Genomic DNA, 20,363 nt, shown 5'->3' with positions numbered 1-20,363 from the left:
ATCAATTTTTGTATCCCTGTGTCGTAGTCAGCCACCTGAGATCAAAATCAGCGTTTGACAGCCATCTGCATATCGCGGTTGATCTCATGACAGGCCTATGACTAGAGACAGGATTTTCATGCACTATCAAATTTTAAAATATGCATGCATTCATGCACTATCAAATGGCCAAATATGCACAATGAAGGAAAAAAAAAACACTGAAAATATGCACTATCAGAATTGAAACTTACATTTTATTTTCGAATGGCACAATGTACTACTAACAGTCTTAACAAAATTTCTAAGATATTCTTTTCCTGTGATCCACTGTGCCACAAGATCTCTTCTCGAACATTTAATCGGGGGCATTCCAACACTTCATAGATCACAGTAGTTAATTCACAAAACACCTGTACATGTCGCCTACTACAGACCTTCTACCTATCTACCTTTCCAAATTAAACGCATGTTAGAGGAAGCATGTTAGTACTGCTGTCGCCAAACTACAAAGTATGGAAGGGAGCAGAAGAGGCATCCTTCTAATAATAATTTTAGCCTCAGGGTAAGACTTGTCTAGAACAGGAGTGTGGAATTCCAGTGTGACAATACAATGAGAGGATTAGCTGGTAAGGTTCAAAGCAGCGGCGGATTTTCAGGGGAGGCAAGGGAGGCCGTGCCTCCCCTAATATTTTACCAGAACACAATATGGCAGTAATAATTCCAGCTGAATTAAGATCACAAACAAGTTATAGCAAATGACGAACATTTTTCTTTTTATATATATCTTAAATATCTCGAGAGTTTAGAAACAAATGCAGATTTGTCTTTAGCTTCTTCTAGTAGTAGTTGGTGTGACCTAATTGATCGATTTGAGAAGAAAGAGGATTGTCGAGTTTATTTGCTGTAAAATTAGACTGTGTAATAGTAATGAGCAAGCCCCGGATTCTTAGGTTCGAATCAATTTTGTTGCTATCTCGTTACTCTCGAAATATTGCTTTTTTATTCGTTTTATGTAGCAAAGGGTAACATTCTTAAATTCAATATGACCTAAAAAGACCTAATTCGTAGGTTAGGATTTAAATATCCTAAAGAGAAGCAATCTTTACCAAGCCGTTGTAATATATTAACAGTAGCCTGTGCTGTCATTTTTATTTTTTTCCCGTAAAATCATATAAATTCCTAAATATAAGATTTAAAACCCTAAAACATAAATTGGAAAACCTAATTTTAGTTTCTTAAAACCTATAAATTCTGCGCTTGGTAATGAGGTAAGTCACAGGCCTCATTTTATATTCTCATCAGTTCTTGGCCTCCTCAACTTTCAAACCCACTGTCCGCTACTGGTTCAAAGTCTTCATATACAAACCCTGGAAACCATTAGCATTTCACTTATATTTTTCAGTACATATACTCAAATATTTTAAGCTCAGAAATACCAAACTCAACGAGGGAACATTTATAAAATGCAATTTAATATAAAATATGCAATGAAATTACAAAAATGGACGTAATATGCAACATAAACCTCAAAATATGAATTATTAAATTCAAAATCTATAAAAACATGCATTATGCATGAATTTACCACTAAAAAGACCAAAACATGCAAATCTGCACGGAAAAAGTATACATATTTCGAATCACTAAGCCATGAGATGGATATTTACAAAGTTTGAGAACTGTAGCAAGCATATATAAAAAGATGCATTTGCATGGAAATCCTGTCTCTAGACATGACAAAATCTCAATTTCGGTGGGGAATATGTTGAAATATAGCTCAACAATAGTTGTGTCTGTTCCAATGAATTTTTTCAATTTTTTTTTTTCTGTTAACGGCCCTTGGCAAACTTATTTTTTTATGGCCTCCATAATAGCGGTCACGTGGCAAAAATTTGTATAAGTACTTCTTTTGACATTATTAATATGGTGGAAGAAAAAAATTTAACTTTTTTATCTGCCCCCTTGCTGTAAGTTGTAAAAACATTTTGTTATGCAGGGGCAAATAACTATAGGAAAGTGTTAATTAGATTAAAAAATGAAATATTAAATAACTAATAATAATTTTTGTAAGTAGGCCTACCATTTTTCGTAAGAGGAAAATTAATAATTAGCCATTGGTGTGACTCAGATGACTCTCGAAATATGTTTTCTCCCCATCAATGTACTTCCTCTATATAACATATAATGATAAAGTAAAATGACTGGAATAAATTTTTAATCACTGTATGTTTATGCTCTTGTAAGGTAAAGGAGTTGTGTTGCCTACTACTTCGAAGTCAGAACGATTATCACCCGTATCAACACAGCATTCACCAGGGATCAAAATGCTTCAGAACTCATGGGAGTGGAAGACTGTTAACCTGAGATCTGGTGATGGTGCAGGAAGTAGCCAGCCAAAGACTACACGCTCTCACAGTGTCTGCTTGCCTTCATCTCCATCACACAAGTCAGTAATGCACATGTTATTAACTTAATTTTTAATCATACCGTATCTTACAGCTACAGAATGTGGCAGATTTCAGTGTTCAGATTAAGTCAGTTGCTTTCTATCTCTTTAGATTGTTGGATTAGATTAGATTACATTATATTATATTATGTTACATTACATCATATACCAGTATTATAATTGTTACATTATGCAGTAGATTGTCGATATTCTGAAGATGTATCATCTGAAACATTAATTAATTATTATCTGTAAAAGTTCTTTTACTGTATCTTCATAATAATAATAATAATAATAATAATAATAATAATAATAATAATAATAATTATAATAATAATAATAATATAATATTATTATTATTATTACTACTCCTGCTGCTGCTGCTATAATTTATGAAGAAAATTTATATTTTATTTTTTATTTAGTCCTATTTTCCTTAAAGATGTAATTTCATTATTACTAATCCTTTCGTGTCATTTAACATGGGAAAAACATATCGAATATATATGCACAAAATTATCAAGAGTTATATATTTATTAAAGAAATTAGTGACTTATGTTTCTCAAAATTATTTAAGATGTGCCTACTTTTCGTTCTTTCAGTCGATAATTAGGTATGCCTTAATTTTCTGGGGAAATGGTAGCAAAATTGGGAGTGTCTTGATTTTGCAAAAGAAAGCCATTAGAATTCTATGTCAATCAAACTATCTTGAACATTGTCGATCTCTTTTCAAACAATCACAGATATTAACTGTCATAAATTTATATATATACGACCTAGTTCTTTACACTCGACAAAATATAGACAATTGCTCATTAATAGCCAATATACATGGTCATGAAATTAGAAATAGTGAACAAATTAATATTCCATACCCTAGATTACATAAAACTAGTACAAACTTTTATGTCATGGGGATGAAATTATATAATAAGCTTCCCAGTCAATATTATAAGTTACCAACCAATAGTTTCAAAGCTAGATTTTATAATTGGCTTTTAATTAATCCTTTCTACTCTATAGATGAGTTTCTTAACATAAATTCATACATCACATATTCATTATATATGAGGTCTCGCCCACCTCATTGAATATTACACGACTACTATGAAGTAGCCAATGTGTATTATCACCATTTAATTCGAGAAAAATTCGTTCCGGCACCGGGAATCGAACCCGGGACCTCTCAGCTCTACGCGCTGAGTGCTCTTTCCAACTGAGCTATGTCGGGACACGATCACGATAAATTCATACGAAATTGTTTTTTAATAAATAAAGTTATTTAGATTAATTACAATTATTACATAAGAGTGAACTGTTTTAATTAATTTTAGAGTTTCAAAATGTTTTGTGTTTTCGTTCTAATTACTGTTTTCAATTATATGTGTATTTTCAAATGTGTGGTTTTTTTTTTTTTTGTGACGAAGCCTATCACTGTAAGTTTAATGGCTTAATAAATTGAATTGAATTAATATTACAATAAATATATCTTTAGATAAAAAGGAAAGAATATAGTAAAGTAACACACATCTTTAGATAAAAAGGAAAGAATATAGTAAAGTAACACACTGCTATGTTATATTATGTGGGCCGCATTGTGATACCACAGTCTAGACTAGACGGCATTTCGGAAGGCTGTCAGCTGCTAAATGCGCCGTAACATTTATGGTATGTGAAGTCACAAGCTTGTACAGTAGAACCAATCAGAATCAGTCTATAACAAGTACTTCCCGAGTTCGTTTGTTCACATGTGAGTGTTTCAATGCATTGAATAAGTCAAACTAACATTTACTGTGTATGTGTAAGATAAATAAATGGAAGAAAAGACTGTGAAAAGACAAGTATTGCACAGGCAGGCGTGGAAAATAGTGTTTAAGGTGTATAATTATTTTAAAAACGTTGATGAGCAGAACACTGCCGGCCATCTTGATGATGGCTACAACATTGCCAATGCGCAAGAAACGACTGCAGAAGCATGTGTTGTAGGATTGAGAACCGTGCAAGGAATATTGTTAGTGAAGGAAAGAGGGTTTGTTGGTGTTATTCTTACAGTAATCAATGGCTAAGGTTATTATTGTCTTTTTATAATTTAAATTCTCTCCTGTGCTATTTGTATTGCATGTGCGTGTGAAGTACGATGTGGCAACGTTGTACGCTGCCTTGCTCTCTCTATCTGTCTCTCTCGACGCAAACACTAGCAGATATCGTCTTCCGGATTGCCGTCGACTCTAGTATATACAGTCACGAAGCTCAGTACGTAATAAATATGCATCCATAGATAGTTGCTAACCATTAGGACCGCTACTATCGCCTCATTCATTACAGACAATGCACAGTCTATTGTTCCTAGCACCCTCACAACACAAGCTTCGTGACTGTATATAGTAGACTGTGGTGATACTATATTGTTTTCTAATTTTGTTTCCTATAATTTGTTCATCTTTGGCAACAGTAGGATTGTTCTGCTCATATTTATTTATTTATGCTCGACAATGCCGAAATGTAGTAATTATGCACCTGGTAGTAGCCCTTTAATGCACCTCATTAAAGTACATCTATTCATTATAGTTCAGTTGTTCAGCCAGTGAGAAATCACCATTGTACCATTATAAAAGCGCAAGTATCGATTATTCTCGGATATGCAATCGAAAGACAACTAGCGAAAAATCACGGAGGCTGGAAATCCAATACTGTCGCAGAAGGTTATGTTCTGTTACTATAATAATTAGCGTTAATTGTAAATAATATTCAAATAAATTCAATTTGTCATCTCGTTTTTCAATTCTAAATCAATTTCCAGGTTATATCAAGATTAATGTTCATGTTATTCTCTAGATTATATCAAGGTCAATGACATTCGTTCCTCGCCAAAAATCAATACTTTCGCGCCTGCGCACATCTCACAATTTAGAAGGTTAGTTCTCCTCCTCACTTACATAACCATAACCATAACATGAATACTTAGAAATATGGTCGAGCATAAAAAGCCGTATGAAACTTGCCTATAATGGTAATTAAGACGCTCGTATGAAAATTATGAAACTCTCTTGCGCTCGTTTCATAAACAAACATACTCGCTTCTTAATTACTACCATTATAGGCTCGTTGCATAATGTACTATTATTTGTATTGTCAACGTTTATATCAGTTAAGGTGTACCACCGCAGTTCTGTTCATATATTTGCAGACACCTATGTTCATTTCTAAAGCAATGAGTAATCTGTAATCTGTGCTTACACGAGAGTAAAATCATTTTACCTGTTGCAGAGAGTTGTCGATCAAGCAGAATGGTTCGTTTGGGGTGGACTTCACTGGAGGCTATGGGAGTCTGAACCGTGGGGATACGCATTATGGGAATATTCTGCAATATGATGCCAGTACCGGCAGTGCGAGTCTGTCAGTACTCCATCAAGCCCATTATGGTTCTGCCAGCAATTTGGCGACATCACAGCCACCTAGCAACACGTCTCAGCAGTACGGAAATCCACCACAGATGCATGTCAACATGCTTGTGCCTCAGCAGCCGCATTACGGCTCCTCCAGTAACATCTCACCAGTACAACCGCAGTTCTCCCCTAGCAGTAATATAATCACGCAACAACAGTTACATTATGGATCCACGAGCAATATTAGCATGACCTTTCCTACACCCACTTCGCAGCAGTTTAGTGCAAGCTTACAACAAGGGAAGAGCAATATTCACAATGCATTCCCCCCTCCTGGTTCAACAATCATCCAACAGAACGAGACAGAGCTACTAGTTAAAGAAATAGCGATGTTGAACTTCAATCAAGTGTGGAATCAGACTGCTGCGAAACAGAAAAGTAGTGACTCTCTGAATTACCAAGGAAATTCATCATTGCCTCTCTCTCTAGTCCCACATTCCAGCAACATAAGTGGCAGTGTTACTTCTGTAAGTCATCAACAGATGGCTCAGTTGTCTGCTGGATTTTCTAGTGTCAATACAGTGTGTAGTAGTAGCCAAAGTTCGGGTGGTGTGAAAAGTACTGTGATGCAAGAGACAAGGATCTCAGGGGTGACTCCGGAGAAGCATTTTTCTCCCAGTGCTAGTTCTCAGTTTCAGCAGCAAGGAGTCAGCCCAAACAATAGTCTTACAGGTGCGTATTAGTAAAAGTATGTAGCCTAGTCTGTAGAGTTGCATTGCTTATTGTGAATTCCAAATGTATGTGTAACTAAACCACGCAAAAACTTACATTTAAAATAATTTAAAAGCAAATAAATAAGCAAGAATAAAACTCATTATATAGTACATTATGCAACGAGCCTACTCTTGGTTTCACAAGTAAAGAACCTTCGTTGCAGGGTTGGGTTCAGAAAGCCATAAATCTGACTGACACGCTCCCCCAATTAGTGAAACTGTGGACAAAGATACCGCCAGGAGACCGCCGAGAATGCTGTGTTGTGAATTTTCCATTTTTGAAAGAATCCAACCAGTTGCAAAAGAAAATACATTTACAGAGTCCAGCCAAGAGCAAACGTGGCAACAGCTTCCCCTAACTGGCCTGTCAATCACTGTCATCTGTGTAGAAGTGGTGTGAGGCCAGGGTTCTTTACTTGTGGAGCCGAGAGTATAATGAAGGTAATTAAGAAGTGAGTATGGATATTTATGAAACGAGCGCAAGTGAGTTTCATAATTTTCATACGAGCTTCTTAATTACCATTATAGGCGAGTTTCATACGACTTTTTATGCTCGACCATATTTCTAACTTGATATTATTAATTTTCTTTGTATCTGACCTTGGCCAATGTCCCGTATGTTGTGAGATGTGCGCAGACGCGAAAGTATTGATTTTTTCCAAGGAACAGATGTTCACATTGACCTTGCTAGGCCATAAGAACCTACAGAGATAACATTAAAATTAAATTAGACATTGAAAAACGAGATGACAAATTGAATTTATTTGAATATTATTTACAATTAACGCTAATTATTATAGTAACAGAACATAACCTTCTGCAACAGTATTGGATTTCCAGCCTCCGTGACTTTTCGCTAATTCTCTTTCGATTGCATATCCGAGAATAATCGATACTTGCGGTTTTATAACGGTAGAAAGCTGACCTGTCATTGGCTGAACAGTTGTAACCTGAGTCGTCATTGGCTGAAAGACCTGACCTTTAATGAGTAGGTGTACTTTAATGACATACATTAAAGGTCTGCTACCAGGTGTATAATTACTACATTTCGGCATGGTCGAGCATAAAATCTTTTATGGTACGGATTATCCGATTTTTTCGATTAACCATTCAGTCCACCCTCTTCATTACCACGGATAATAGAGGTTCTACTGTAGTTATTTCAGTTATTGTTTTGTAATTATTAATAATTAATATTTAGTATCTATTACAAGAAAGGTGGCTGGTAGAAATATATTTTACTTTATGAATTTGTAATAAATTTGACATTTGGGTCTCGAACCAACTATTTTTGGATATACGAGGCACGTCCATAAAGTAACTTTCCCACTCGTCCCACAGCTAGCAAACCATATGTAGCTTGAAGCGACTGCGTGTACGTGATAGAGTAATGTCCTGGCATGGCGCAAGCGCTAGCGGAACTTGCCGAGTGCTCTCAGTAGCTTCATAGCATTGGTTGAAGATGAACGGTCCTATTCCAGCTCCTGCCGCGTGTGAAGTGCGATCAGTGTCTTTTACTGCAGACCCAGCATTCTCCAGTATTCCCTATTTTCTGTCCTCCTCTTAGTCTCCGCATATGATCCATATATCTTAATGTTGTCTATTATTTGATATCTTCTTCTGCCCCGAACTCTTCTCCCGTTCACGATTCCTTCCAGTGCATCCTTCAGTAGGCAGTTTCCTATCAGCCAGTGATCCAGCCAATTCCTTTTCCTCTTTCTGATCAGTTTCAGCATCATTCTTTCTTCACCCACTCTTTCCAACATAGCTTTGTTTCGTATTCTGTCTGTCCATTTGACACACTTCATTCTTCTCCATATCCACATTTCAAGTGCTTCTAGTCACTTCTCTTCACTTCGTCATAATGTTCATGTTTCTGTCCCATACAATATCACACTCCACACAAAGCACTTTACTAGTCTCTTCCTTAGTTCTTTCTCCAGAGGTCCGCAGAAAATGCTCCTTAACACTATACATAATTAAAAGTTGTTAGTTTAAGAAGTTTTAACATACAGTAAAACCCTGTTTTAACGTTCCCATTTTTAAGGAATAATCTGTTAAATCCCAGCAAAATTATCATAAGAATAATGTAATTAATTCCCGCTTTTAAGGAAAACGGTTTGAGGAAAATCCCGCTTTTAAGAAATACGCTACCTATTTTACAAGTAGATTTTCTGATAATGAAGCCCGAAATATCAAATCGACTTTCAATAATCAGTAGTACCAGCATATTTGATAGCACATCTCAATCAATAGTAATGAAACGCAACATGGCATTATTATTCTTTATAGGTTTTAATTTGCATTATATTCACAGAGTGGCTGCTTTGCTTGCTTTGTTCTCTCGAGTTGTGTGGATCCTGTTTCCAAGTTTTTCTTTTATTAGTTTATGTTTATGGATCGTTAAGATGGTAACTAAATGGAATAAATTAACTATCAGACAGAAAGTGAAAATAATAAGGAATGTCAAGTTTAATCTTCAGATAACACTATCACATATGGCAAAAAGACATGGTTTGTCATTATGAGGAATAATGAAGAAGAAAGAAGAAATCTTCGATGTTGTTTAGGTTCAACCAAATGGAAAAACATTCGTTCCTCGCATTTGAAGAGTTAGAAAATATTATGATCAAATGTATTTTATATAATAATTTTAGACCTAATTAAATAATTATATGTATAGTATACGGTATAACACACATGTTATTAGTTATTTTAGACTTTCCTTTCCATTTTCACCCCCTTTTAAGGAAAACAAGGTAATCCCTCAGAGATTAGTTAAACAGGGATTCTACTGTAGGCCTATTATGGTATGTGGTATGCAAATGTTAAACGTGAATGTCAAAGTTGATCTTCTATACCTTCCCTAAAAGTTTGTAACAGTCACAGAATCACCCTGTAACTATAAAATATTGAATTGAAATCTGAGAAGATGGATGTTCACTTACCAAATTGGAACTCTTAATTTATTTCATTATGTATTTGTGTTTTGATAGGTTCATCTGGTGGACCAAGTATTAGTAGTGGATCAAATTTTCCTGGATGGGTAGCATTGAAGCAGCAGTCTTACCAATTCAACAGCACACCAGTAAATCCCAGTGCGGATAAAGTGGTATGTACTAAAAAAACACTTACCTATGTGTTCATGCATGTTATGTCTTAATCTAGACCCACAAATTGAAATCCATTGTGTCTGTGTTATTTAAAATTTATTCATCCTATATCAGAATAAACGTCACTGGAATTTTTGAAAAGATTAGTTTTGTATGGCTCAGAATAGCACTCATTGCTGAAGACACATTTGTAGGTGTGGTGATTTTGAATTTCGGAATTAGTAGAGTAAAATCCTTTACCAGTGAATACACAATTAACGGGATGCTCTTTGGGTGGAGAGCGTGCAGAATAAATTGAGAGAGCTATGATTGTGAAGGACACATTTTGTATTTTGAACATTTTAATTTATACTGTGCACCTGTTTTATTTCTTTATCACTAAGTACAGTAAAATTCCTCTTATCCGGCAACAATGGGACAAAGCCAGTGCTGGATAACTGATTTTGCCGGATAATTGGAAAATACGTTTATAGGTTATGTAAAGACACATTGTACTACACAAACATTTTGTTCCATGTTGAAATTTAGTAATTTTCATATAGATATTTAAAAATAAAGTTTTGAAATACGTACATTTATTTTTAGTACTGAATATGATAATGTACATTCATCAGTCCATAATTATTGTAATACAGTAATACATAATAGTGTAAAAAATACTAAAAGTTTTCGTAACTTATGACAATTTTAAATTATGGTCATGTGAGTCATGTGACGTTAAGAGCGGTGTAACCAACATCGAACTATAAAGATGATGAAGTAGTGCTCACCTCTTGTGGGGTATCTTCAGACCAGGACTAACCAGTTCTGAAGATAGCCCACAACAGGCTGAAACTAATCAACAAGGTACTGTACCTAATATTTAATACGCGAACGCTGTAAGTTTACATATTCTGTGTATAATTTTAAAACTTCGATATTCATAAATTTTTACTAAACCTGAAAGCTGTAGTCTTGAATTGGACTGGAAAAAAATTGTTTAAAGAACTTAATCCAAACTTTGCGTCTTGCAATAGCACTATCCTGAGCTAAACACTTAATAAATAATTATACGTAATTTTTTAACCTCATTTATTACTAACAGATACGTTTGTAGTTGTCGAAAACTTGTTTGCTTTCATTGTTGTTTGCTGTTTATATGTGTGAACAGTGGTAGCACTATAATAGCACTGTATCATATGATCATTGTAAAATAAACACTTTCGCCTAGCAACACTTGCTGTACATGTATCTGTATTGAAAATCATTGTTGATGATAGCATTTTAAATGTTGAAATTATATAAACTCATGAACTTAAGTTTAAACTGTAAAGTGGTATTTTCTCAAGTTCGAGGGTGAAACAGGTGGGAGAAAGTAAATATATTTTTTTCCAAAAGCAGTAAGAAAGATGTTTCCAAAAAGCTTAACTTTAAAATTAATTCTTATTTATTAAGAAGTGTTTCATTTTATGTTACATACTGTTAAACTTAATAACATTTTACTTTTTCGTACTTTTACCACGTTATCTTCACTCAAAAGTGATTTGATCAGCAAAAAGATTTTCACTTTCATAAGTTTTCCTTGATCATATTCTGATACAGTATTATATCATTCTATATGACGGATGTGATTGACTACACCTAAGCTTCCATGGTCGTACTTCTCACAAAAATTGTATAACAAATGGAGCACATTAGAACTATTGGAGGAAACTTCATCCTACTGTAAAAACTTGGATTCTACGGTCCGTAGTCAGTTATGTTATTGAATAACTGCAGGAATTGTAGCTTAATACACCTGCTTAACTTTTCCTTAGAGTTTGTGTGAACATAGTAGAAGTAAATATATTACTAACTTTTTATTTTCTGATAACATTTGTTTCTTCTTTTTATTTTGCTTACGTTCACAATTCATCTCCAACTCCAATCCATACCTTCACAGGCAGTCATTGGTCTATCATATTTATTTATCAATGAATTGAAGTGATGAGAATGAGATAGTCCAAAGCCACACTTTTAACAAAAATGACTTTTTGTGAGAATTCATTTCTTACATGTATGGGGAAAAAACATCATCCCACATTCTGTGTGACCATGAATACTTCTCTGCTCTCAGATTTGAACATCTTGGTTATAATTTCTTGAAACCGAGCAAGTTATCTCACATGTCACAGAGGAGTATCATTGCTTTTATCCCACCCACTAATTTGATTAAAGATCAAGATACTGGTGCACAATAGACATTAGGTTGCAGTGCATTGTTTGTTGTACCATTCTCTCTTCACAAATACAAATAGTTTCTATTAAATAACCATAAGTTTTCAGATAAAATAATATTTAATTTTGCTATTGATAACCTGTAACAGTGAAAAGTTTTTTTTTTATGACGCTGTCTCAACTACTAGGTTATTTAGCGTCGATGAGATTGGTGATAGAGAGATGGTATTTGGCGAAATGAGGCCGAGGATTCGCCATAGATTACCTGGCATTCACCTTACAGTTGGGGAAAACCTCGGAAAAAACCAAACCAGCCCAAGTGGGGATCGAACCCGCGCCCGAGCGCAATTTCAGACTGGCAGGCAAGCGCCTTAACCGACTGAACCACGCCGGTGGCTTGTGAAAAGTTTGATAGTATTGTTCCCCTCATTCTTTTCTTTTTCCAAGTAGTTTTCTTTCTCCTTGAAACTAATCATCTTTTTTAATAATATAACTAGAGACCAGTGATACACGCGAAATTTTCCACAATTACTTTCTTTGTTACACTTCGCTTTCTAGCTACGGTACGTAAAATATCATATTTAAGCAAAATAATCTCGCGAAATAACGTTAAATTAGGATCATTGTGCAAAATATGTCAATAACCACGAAATATACCCCCTCTATCGCAAAAACTACGAAATATGCACCAAAATTGTATTTGATATTGTTAAAAAACATGTTTGTGAGTTTTGTTTCAGTTAGCTTTTCAATAGTTTGATAACACCAATATTTCTGCATTTCCTCTATGGATATTATCACTTTCACTATCTCTATGGCTATCGAAAAAAGATAGATTCCTGTAGTCAACAGCAGCAAAGATTGAAGAATGTTTTATATAACATATATATTTACCATGTTTAGTTTATATCTTGAGAACGGCCCCAAGGTTCACTCAGCCTCCTATAAAATTGAGTACCGGGTCTTTCCCGGGGGTAAAAAGCGGTCAGAGCGTGGTGCCGACCACACCACCTCATTCTAGTGCTGAGGTCATGGAAAGCATGGGGCTCTACCTCCATGCCCCCCAAGTGCCTTCATGGCATGTTACGGGGATACCTTTACCTTTTTTTTTATCTAGTTTATATCTTGTGATGCATGATAAGCATAATAAAAAACTATACTAAAAATAATAAATTTAATTGACAATTTATTTCACGAAATACAAATTGACAACTTATTTCACGAAATATCCACTGAGATTATGGCAGATTTAACACCGAAATCGCCATTCTGTTTCACCAAAAAATACGGTCTCTAAATATATTCCCGTACTCAATATATGACAATATAAAATTTTTGTGAGATACTGCTATGTATTCATTTATTATAAAATTCAAATTTAGATGAAAGACAGAATCTGGTGTCCGTAAATATATAAGATCATGACTGCTTCCTCAGATTTTCTCCTGTGTAGTCACACACCGTATTTAGCACTGCATGAAATGTGTAATCACTATGTTTCCTTATTATATTTATATTTCTTTAATAATTTTCCTTCATTTCCAAACCTTTTCCATTATGGTATGAGGCAGTGAACAATTTTTAAGCTTCTCAAAGGCCGAAACAGTAGTATAAAAAATTATCCCTTCCATTCCCAACTTAAGTTCAAAAGAAAACGTTGCAAATAAATAGATATGAAGTACCAGTAGCTTAGTATGACAAAAAGTAAGAAACTGTTTAAAAAAATTTGCACTATAAAAAGAAATGAATGAATCTAGTAGATTGTACATGTTCATAATGCATGCTTGTGCGTGCATAACTCAAATAATTAACGGGTCTGTGTGTGCGTGCGTCTCTCTCCCCCCCCTCTCCCCTCCCCCACACCCCCTCTCCCATCTCCCCCCTCTCCCTCCCACTCCCCCTTCCCATCCCCTCTCCTTATCTCCCTTCCTCCCTCCCTCTCTCCCTCCCTCCCTTCCTCTCTCTCTCCCTCTCCCCCTCTCTCTCTGCAAAGAATATGCATTCTCTGCATGAAGGAGATAAATCTCTATTTGGAAAGAAAACAACCATGAATTTTCACGCTAAATGTATATTTTCTTCCACAGACCACGTCTTTATACAGATTTATTTCTGTTTCATGAGAAAGTTTCATGATTTACTTAGTCCAAAAATGTCATTTCTCTTTTATCTTCTTCATCTTCCTCTTTCAAGCCTTGGTCCAAAGACAGTTTTGCAGCTCAAAAATTGATAGCTCCATTGGCAATATGGTCTTTCTAAATTTTATTTCTTGTTCCTTGTGGTTTGTTTGAGATAAACCATTAGCTAGCATCTTTAGAACATGTTGATTCCATTTATATCCCATTTCTTGTATGATAAGCTAGTGACAGAATTTTTAAGATTTTGTAGAGAATGAAGAAAATATGAGCAATTAAATTTTATTTATCTCCTACTTTCGAAAACCCCTACACATCACAATTGAAGTATTTAAATGCAACTCATTCGACAAATGAAAGCAAAAGAATTATTCTGAATTATTTTCACAGAAAGAGTGGTACCCTAGAGCCTTTTTCATTAGCTTTCACCGACAAATTTACAAACCTGAACAGAATACCTAGTTTGAACTTTCCTTTTGCCTTTCAAAGCTATTACTCTCACAACTAGAAAAGTAAACAATTCTGTGATATGGCAGAACTTTTACAGCCCAGTCCTTCATAATTCTCATTCAGAAAGCTGTGCAATCACATTCCCTATGATCTTGTAACCCAATATGGCTTCTGCTGCTACTCAACTGTTATTTTTCTATGCTCTGCTGTGCTTGGGGACTTGGTTGGTGTGCTGGTACCACTAGGTGGTGTCCCTCAGTGGTGAGTTGCGGGCCAGCAAGGTACAAGGGCTACTGCAGGAGATTGGCGATTCGGCCGCTGAGGAAGAAGGGTTGGCAGCTCTCCAAGCCACTGGCTGGGATGTGCAAGCAGCTGCGAGACATATTAAGCTCAATCGACTGGTCAGGTCAGTCTGCTGAGCATGTGGCATGTACAAAGCTTTAACCCTAGACTATCCATTTTTCAGTGCTCTGCTAATCTTTTTCATTACCTGTAGTTCACAGCAAGTTGAGATTCTTAACTATAGTATGCTTTACTTTCAACCTAAATTTGTGCCTTTTATGCTACTCTGGTATCTTCGAATATTATCCAGCATGCTTAAATGCTTTGTTGTTTTTTTTTTTTTTTTTCGCTAAACTGGAGAATTCCCACAGTATCTTTGAATCGTGCCGTTATGTTTAGCACCAAATTTAAGTAAATACACAATCTTGCCAACATAAGAACACGACGTTGGTGTGTGGCGTCGTTGGAGGGAGAAATTTGTTTCTTTTCTCTCTCTACCTCCTTCGTTCTGAACATTACTGAGAGATAGCACCACTGTTAGCTACAAGATATATTTGCGTAAATATATTGAAGTAGATTACGTGACCTATTACATGACTTAGATGAGAGTCTCGAGACAAAACAGTTTTGCTATATTTCTTTTTTTTATTTCTTTTTTTTATTAAATGTTAAGCACAGGAACGCCATTTCGTAATTTTATTTAAGAAACAAGCCAAACAAATTATCTTTGCATCAGAAACGGATGCTCCCTGTACCAAATTATCGTATTTTATAATTGTCTGAATGCAACAGAAGCCAGAAGTCTTGCACTTGACTAATGCAGTGAATTATTTAAGAATATAGTCGTGAATTTTACTACCACCATTTCGATTGTGTTTTGTTTGGCATGGCTCTGTACGGCCTGGTGACTAGTGGCCAGCGAGTAACGTCAACTATCGACATTGCTCTGCCGTGGGTATTATCCAGTTGTTCCTTTTTTTTTATTTATTTATTTATTTACTTTCAGTTTACCATGGTAGTTGTGTATTATGATCTTGTAACTCGTGAAAGAAAATTAGTATCATGGACAATATGTTAGACTTTGGTTATGATTGATAGACAGATACAGTTCGTAACTTTTCGAAAATTCATTGTTAGTTTAGTAAATGAAGTGTGCGTGGGAGGAAAGATGACGGTTCACATTTAAAGAAAAATGTTAGTAATGATGACTATTTCAGAAAACCTATAGGCCTACAGCAGGCATGTCAATTGATGCCCACAGGAGCAAGCGCGTGCTTTAGAGCCCAGGAGAGCCTGAGCGTTTTACAGCGGAAAGGAAAGAGATAGACGAAAGAGGTGATATTGCCGCTTGGTCGAGCTATATTCAGGAATGGCCAGCACTGATTCAATAGATAAAGGAAAGAGAACTTATTAAAACTGTATCCATGTTAATTTTTAGATTTGCCTGAGAAGTATAAGTGCATTATAAGAATGTAAGTTTTAATTTTAATGCTCATTTTTCACAAGTTTGATTTTTATATTCAAAAGAAATATTTTCTCAACTTTTCGTATATACGTATTACTGAAGATAGTGTATTGAAAATTTTGAAAATGTTCGCATGGAAATTGTTTGTAAGGAAATGAATTAACAAAGCAACTACGGTTACATCATAAGCAAAAGATAATGTGCCCATGTGTTGTAAAAATGTCAGCTCTATAGCTTCAGCAGATTTCGAGAAAACAATGTAATATTCTGATGATAGGAAGTTGCTCACAAATATCACCTTAAAAGCATAATGTGGTAAGAGTTTTGTTATGTAATATTAGTTACACTTAAAACAGATACAGTACCTAGGTAACGTTGCTTTGTACTGTAATATTGTTTTTATTAGTTTTGTATGGCTAAAGATACCATCAATATAAATTCCAACTTATCATGTCATACTCAATCTCTTTCTTTGGAATATCACTTTCTTTATGAATGATGTGTTTCATCCACTTAATACAGTATAATATTATACTACTATGGAATTTAAGTGAATATTCCTTCTTAACTGTCTATTATGTTATTAAGATTTGAAACACACGCTAATGGCTTCGTTGCCAAACCCCAGCATTAGATAACAACAGATTTAAAACACAAGTGCAATATTAAGAAATCAGCGTTAGTACTTTCGTTTTACAGACAATATAGATAATATTAAACAGAAAGAAGCCATATAAAAATAACGACATAAAATTTCACGTTCCGTTTGAAGTTTGTGCACCACTGTTTTCTTAATCAACAGGTTCTTATTCATATACATAACCCTTCCTCTTTTCATACTTAGCGCTCACTGCCCACGCACGACGTCAAGGTCAGAAAAATGCACTTGTTTTGACATCACTGGCCTACAGTAAAACTAGATGAGAATCTGATGCATTATTTTGTGAGATTTGCTAACTTGGCTATTGTTGGCAATTCTACTGAATTGTGATGAATGTGACGATTAATTTTTTGTAAGCTTAAGGGCCTCATATTTTTTTTTTTTTTTTCGCAGTTTATTAAATGGCTGCATTCTTTTTTGCTACATACAAATGCCAGAATCAGTTAATTTGAAGTTATTAACATATGAATAATATTTATTGGAATTCGTAAATTTTGAATCAACATTTCAGCACGTAAAAAATTTCCAAAAATATATAGTACATAATTATTAGTACATTGTAAGTAGGTCAATAGGTCAATTGAATTTACAATCATAAACAGTTCTTAAGTTGAGTAAAAGGTATGAATATGTAGAAATTTTGTAAATCCTCTTCTAAACTTTTTCTCTTGGCCTTCAGAGCTTAAAGATAATTATGCAGAATGTTGAAGACTGTAATTCATGAACAGCTGAGACTGAGGGTAGACGAAGATCTGGTAATTAATAGATGCCATGATTTTTATCAATAAGTTGTCTTGTAAATTCTCTACACATAATCTTTGTAGAGTTTAGTTAAAATATTTGCTTCTAGTTGCCTTTGGAAAAGGAAATTGATTTTTTTTATCAGAATCATGTTTTGTGGACGTTCATCTTTCTTTCCCTACATTGTTCATATATTAATGCTGTTTAGTATGAGCAAAGCTTACAAATATTTACTCATTGTAGAGGTAAAAATCTCTTATTTAGTGGTACCAAAATTTACAATTGACAATTAATTAACATTAAACTAGGCAGGTCTCCAAAAATGGGTATGAAATGCACAACAATAGTCCACGGTAAAGAACATGCATTATGCAGTGTACCAGTATATTAAATTTATTTTTCTTATGGTAAATCATATTCAGAGGAAATTCTTCAGCTTATAGAAGATGGGTAAAGAGAGTCTCAGTTCACCATAGGAGGCAAACTACATAGCACTGCATGATGATGATTATTAATGAGCAATGATGGAATGCCATTAGGGGAAATGGGAGTACCCACTAAAACCAACCATCAAGCACCACCGTCTTTTTCCATCACAAATTCCACTTGGAGCCACTGGAATTCGAACCCAGCTGATGCTGTAACTATTTGGCTAACAGTTTGCCTTTATTGTAAAAAGTTGTCAATTTGAATTTTTTGCATAACGTATTGACTGAAATTCCCTTCATTTTCCTCGAACAACTGTTGTGATTGTGAACACTATATTTATGATTTTTGTAAAGTGTGACAAATTGCCACTGTAAAGTTATTTATTATATTGTACTGTATGCTGTTAACTCTTCTTCGAGATTCGTTTCATGGGAAAGTACGCCATTTTGTTTTCACAGCTCACTTTGATAATGAAGGCAGAATTGAAGTTCCTTGTCTGCTGGTTGCCACCATCACTAGAATTTTTTTAAAATTTGTTTACAGTATAATAGTAATAATAATTTGTTTATTTATTTGTTTGTTTATTTGTGTATTTACTGGACAACAACAGTAGGCCAATAAAAGTCCAGCCTAGAGATACAAATAAAAATAGTAGCAAATTGAATAATAATAAACAACAATGGAAAAACAAAGTTTACAATGGTTAATTTAGAGATTAAGGGTGTTTGAGAATAAGGTTCTTGGGAAAATATCTGGAGCTAAGAGGGATGAAGTTACAGGAGAATGGAGAAAGTTACACAATGCAGAACTGCACGCATTGTATTCTTCACCTGACATAATTAGGAACATTAAATCCAGACGTTTGAGATGGGCAGGGCATGTGGCACATATGGACGAATCCAGAAATGCATATAGAGTGTTAGTTGGGAGACCGGGGAGGCCGAGACGTAGATGGGAGGATAATATTAAAATGGATTTGAGGGAGGTGGGATATGATGATAGAGATTGGATTAATCTTGCACAGGTTAGGGACCGATGGCAGGTTTATGTCAGGGCGGCAATGAATCTCCGGGTTCCTTAAAAGCCATTTGTAAGTAAGTAATAATAATAATAATAGTAATAATAATAATAATTAAGGAGCGGAGATTTTTATGTGCTAAAAAGTTTAAATATATTTATTTTTTATGTGGTAAAAAGTACGAAAATATTTGCTAAAAATAAAAAAAATATATTTTTTTAAATATGACAAAAATACCTTACTTAGCTTGAAAAAAAATGTTACTAGGTACTCACCAACCACGCTTGAGTGCTAGTAGTTGGCCGAGAATTACAGTGAACCACAAAGGTCATCGCCAAATTCTCCATCACAAATGCATGCCGATTATTTCTCAACAACGACTTGTACTGTGAAAACGATCTTTCCACATTACAGGACGTCAGACGTGCATATTTAAAGAGAGGAATGTCACAAACACATATACCATCAATTTCACCTACAGGCACACCCTCCAATACTTGAGCAACTTTACACATTTTTTTTATATCCACTGTTTTTCCCAAACACATTCTGGAATTTGCTCCTTAGTACTTGTGCTTCTGAACCTGGTAGCGAGTCTAGTGTAATTTCCATGGCACGCACCTGCCTGTTTCAGACAACAGGTTTTCGGATGTTTCGAGTTTTTTATGGTGTCACACAAAAAGCTTAAATTTGCTAATAGGAAAACCAAATCATTTTTTAAAATAACCATCTTTCAGTATATCTTGAAGGATATCGATTGATGAAGCCCGATAACAGGGAATCACAACAAGATATATTGCCTTACTTGATAGACATGAGCGAGAGGCGAGAGATTTGTTTAAATTAAATAATGTTCATACCCGAGCTCTTATCTGTTGTTTCACAAACAAAGCGTGGAATGAAATCATCTTCAGCAACAATAAACATTCCTACTATTGTGTTGCAAGATCTCTCCTCCTTGTCCATGTTAATTTATTCTCTACAGTAATAATAACACTGATATGTTGCCTAGCAGTTCTCAGAACTTCAGGCGATACTACTACGAAAATGGATCATGGATACACCACACAGTGCTTAGAAACACGAAGCAACAAAGAATTCTTAAAAAGATACCGTACTTATGAGTGATATAATTGATTTAGTTTTAAAATATTTAAAAGTTCTTGTAAAAAAAATTATTTAATTAAAAAAACTCCAAGATTTATGTGTTTATAATAGATTTCCTGAAAATATGTATTTACATAATTTTTTTGTGAAAATATGTGTTTTTATGTGAAATAAAATTCGG

The 20,363-nt window shown here is 34.7% G+C and overlaps 1 protein-coding gene across 1 annotated transcript in view; it reads left to right on the top strand.

The window, feature by feature from the left end:
- Ack (activated Cdc42 kinase) overlaps positions 1–20,363 on the top strand; it is a 98,752-nt gene that overhangs the window by 52,184 nt on the left and 26,205 nt on the right. The window contains exons 15-18 of the mRNA XM_069829829.1: positions 2,227–2,428; positions 5,697–6,547; positions 9,585–9,700; positions 14,725–14,885. Coding sequence (XP_069685930.1) covers positions 2,227–2,428; positions 5,697–6,547; positions 9,585–9,700; positions 14,725–14,885 — 1,330 coding nt within the window. The remainder of the gene's footprint in view (positions 1–2,226; positions 2,429–5,696; positions 6,548–9,584; positions 9,701–14,724; positions 14,886–20,363) is intronic.

The sequence above is a fragment of the Periplaneta americana genome, chromosome 6 (genome assembly GCF_040183065.1).
Source record: "Periplaneta americana isolate PAMFEO1 chromosome 6, P.americana_PAMFEO1_priV1, whole genome shotgun sequence".
NCBI classification, from domain to species: Eukaryota; Metazoa; Arthropoda; class Insecta; order Blattodea; family Blattidae; genus Periplaneta; species Periplaneta americana.
The sequence above is the reverse complement of the archived record's forward strand: the minus strand, read 5'-3'. Positions and strand labels throughout refer to the sequence as shown.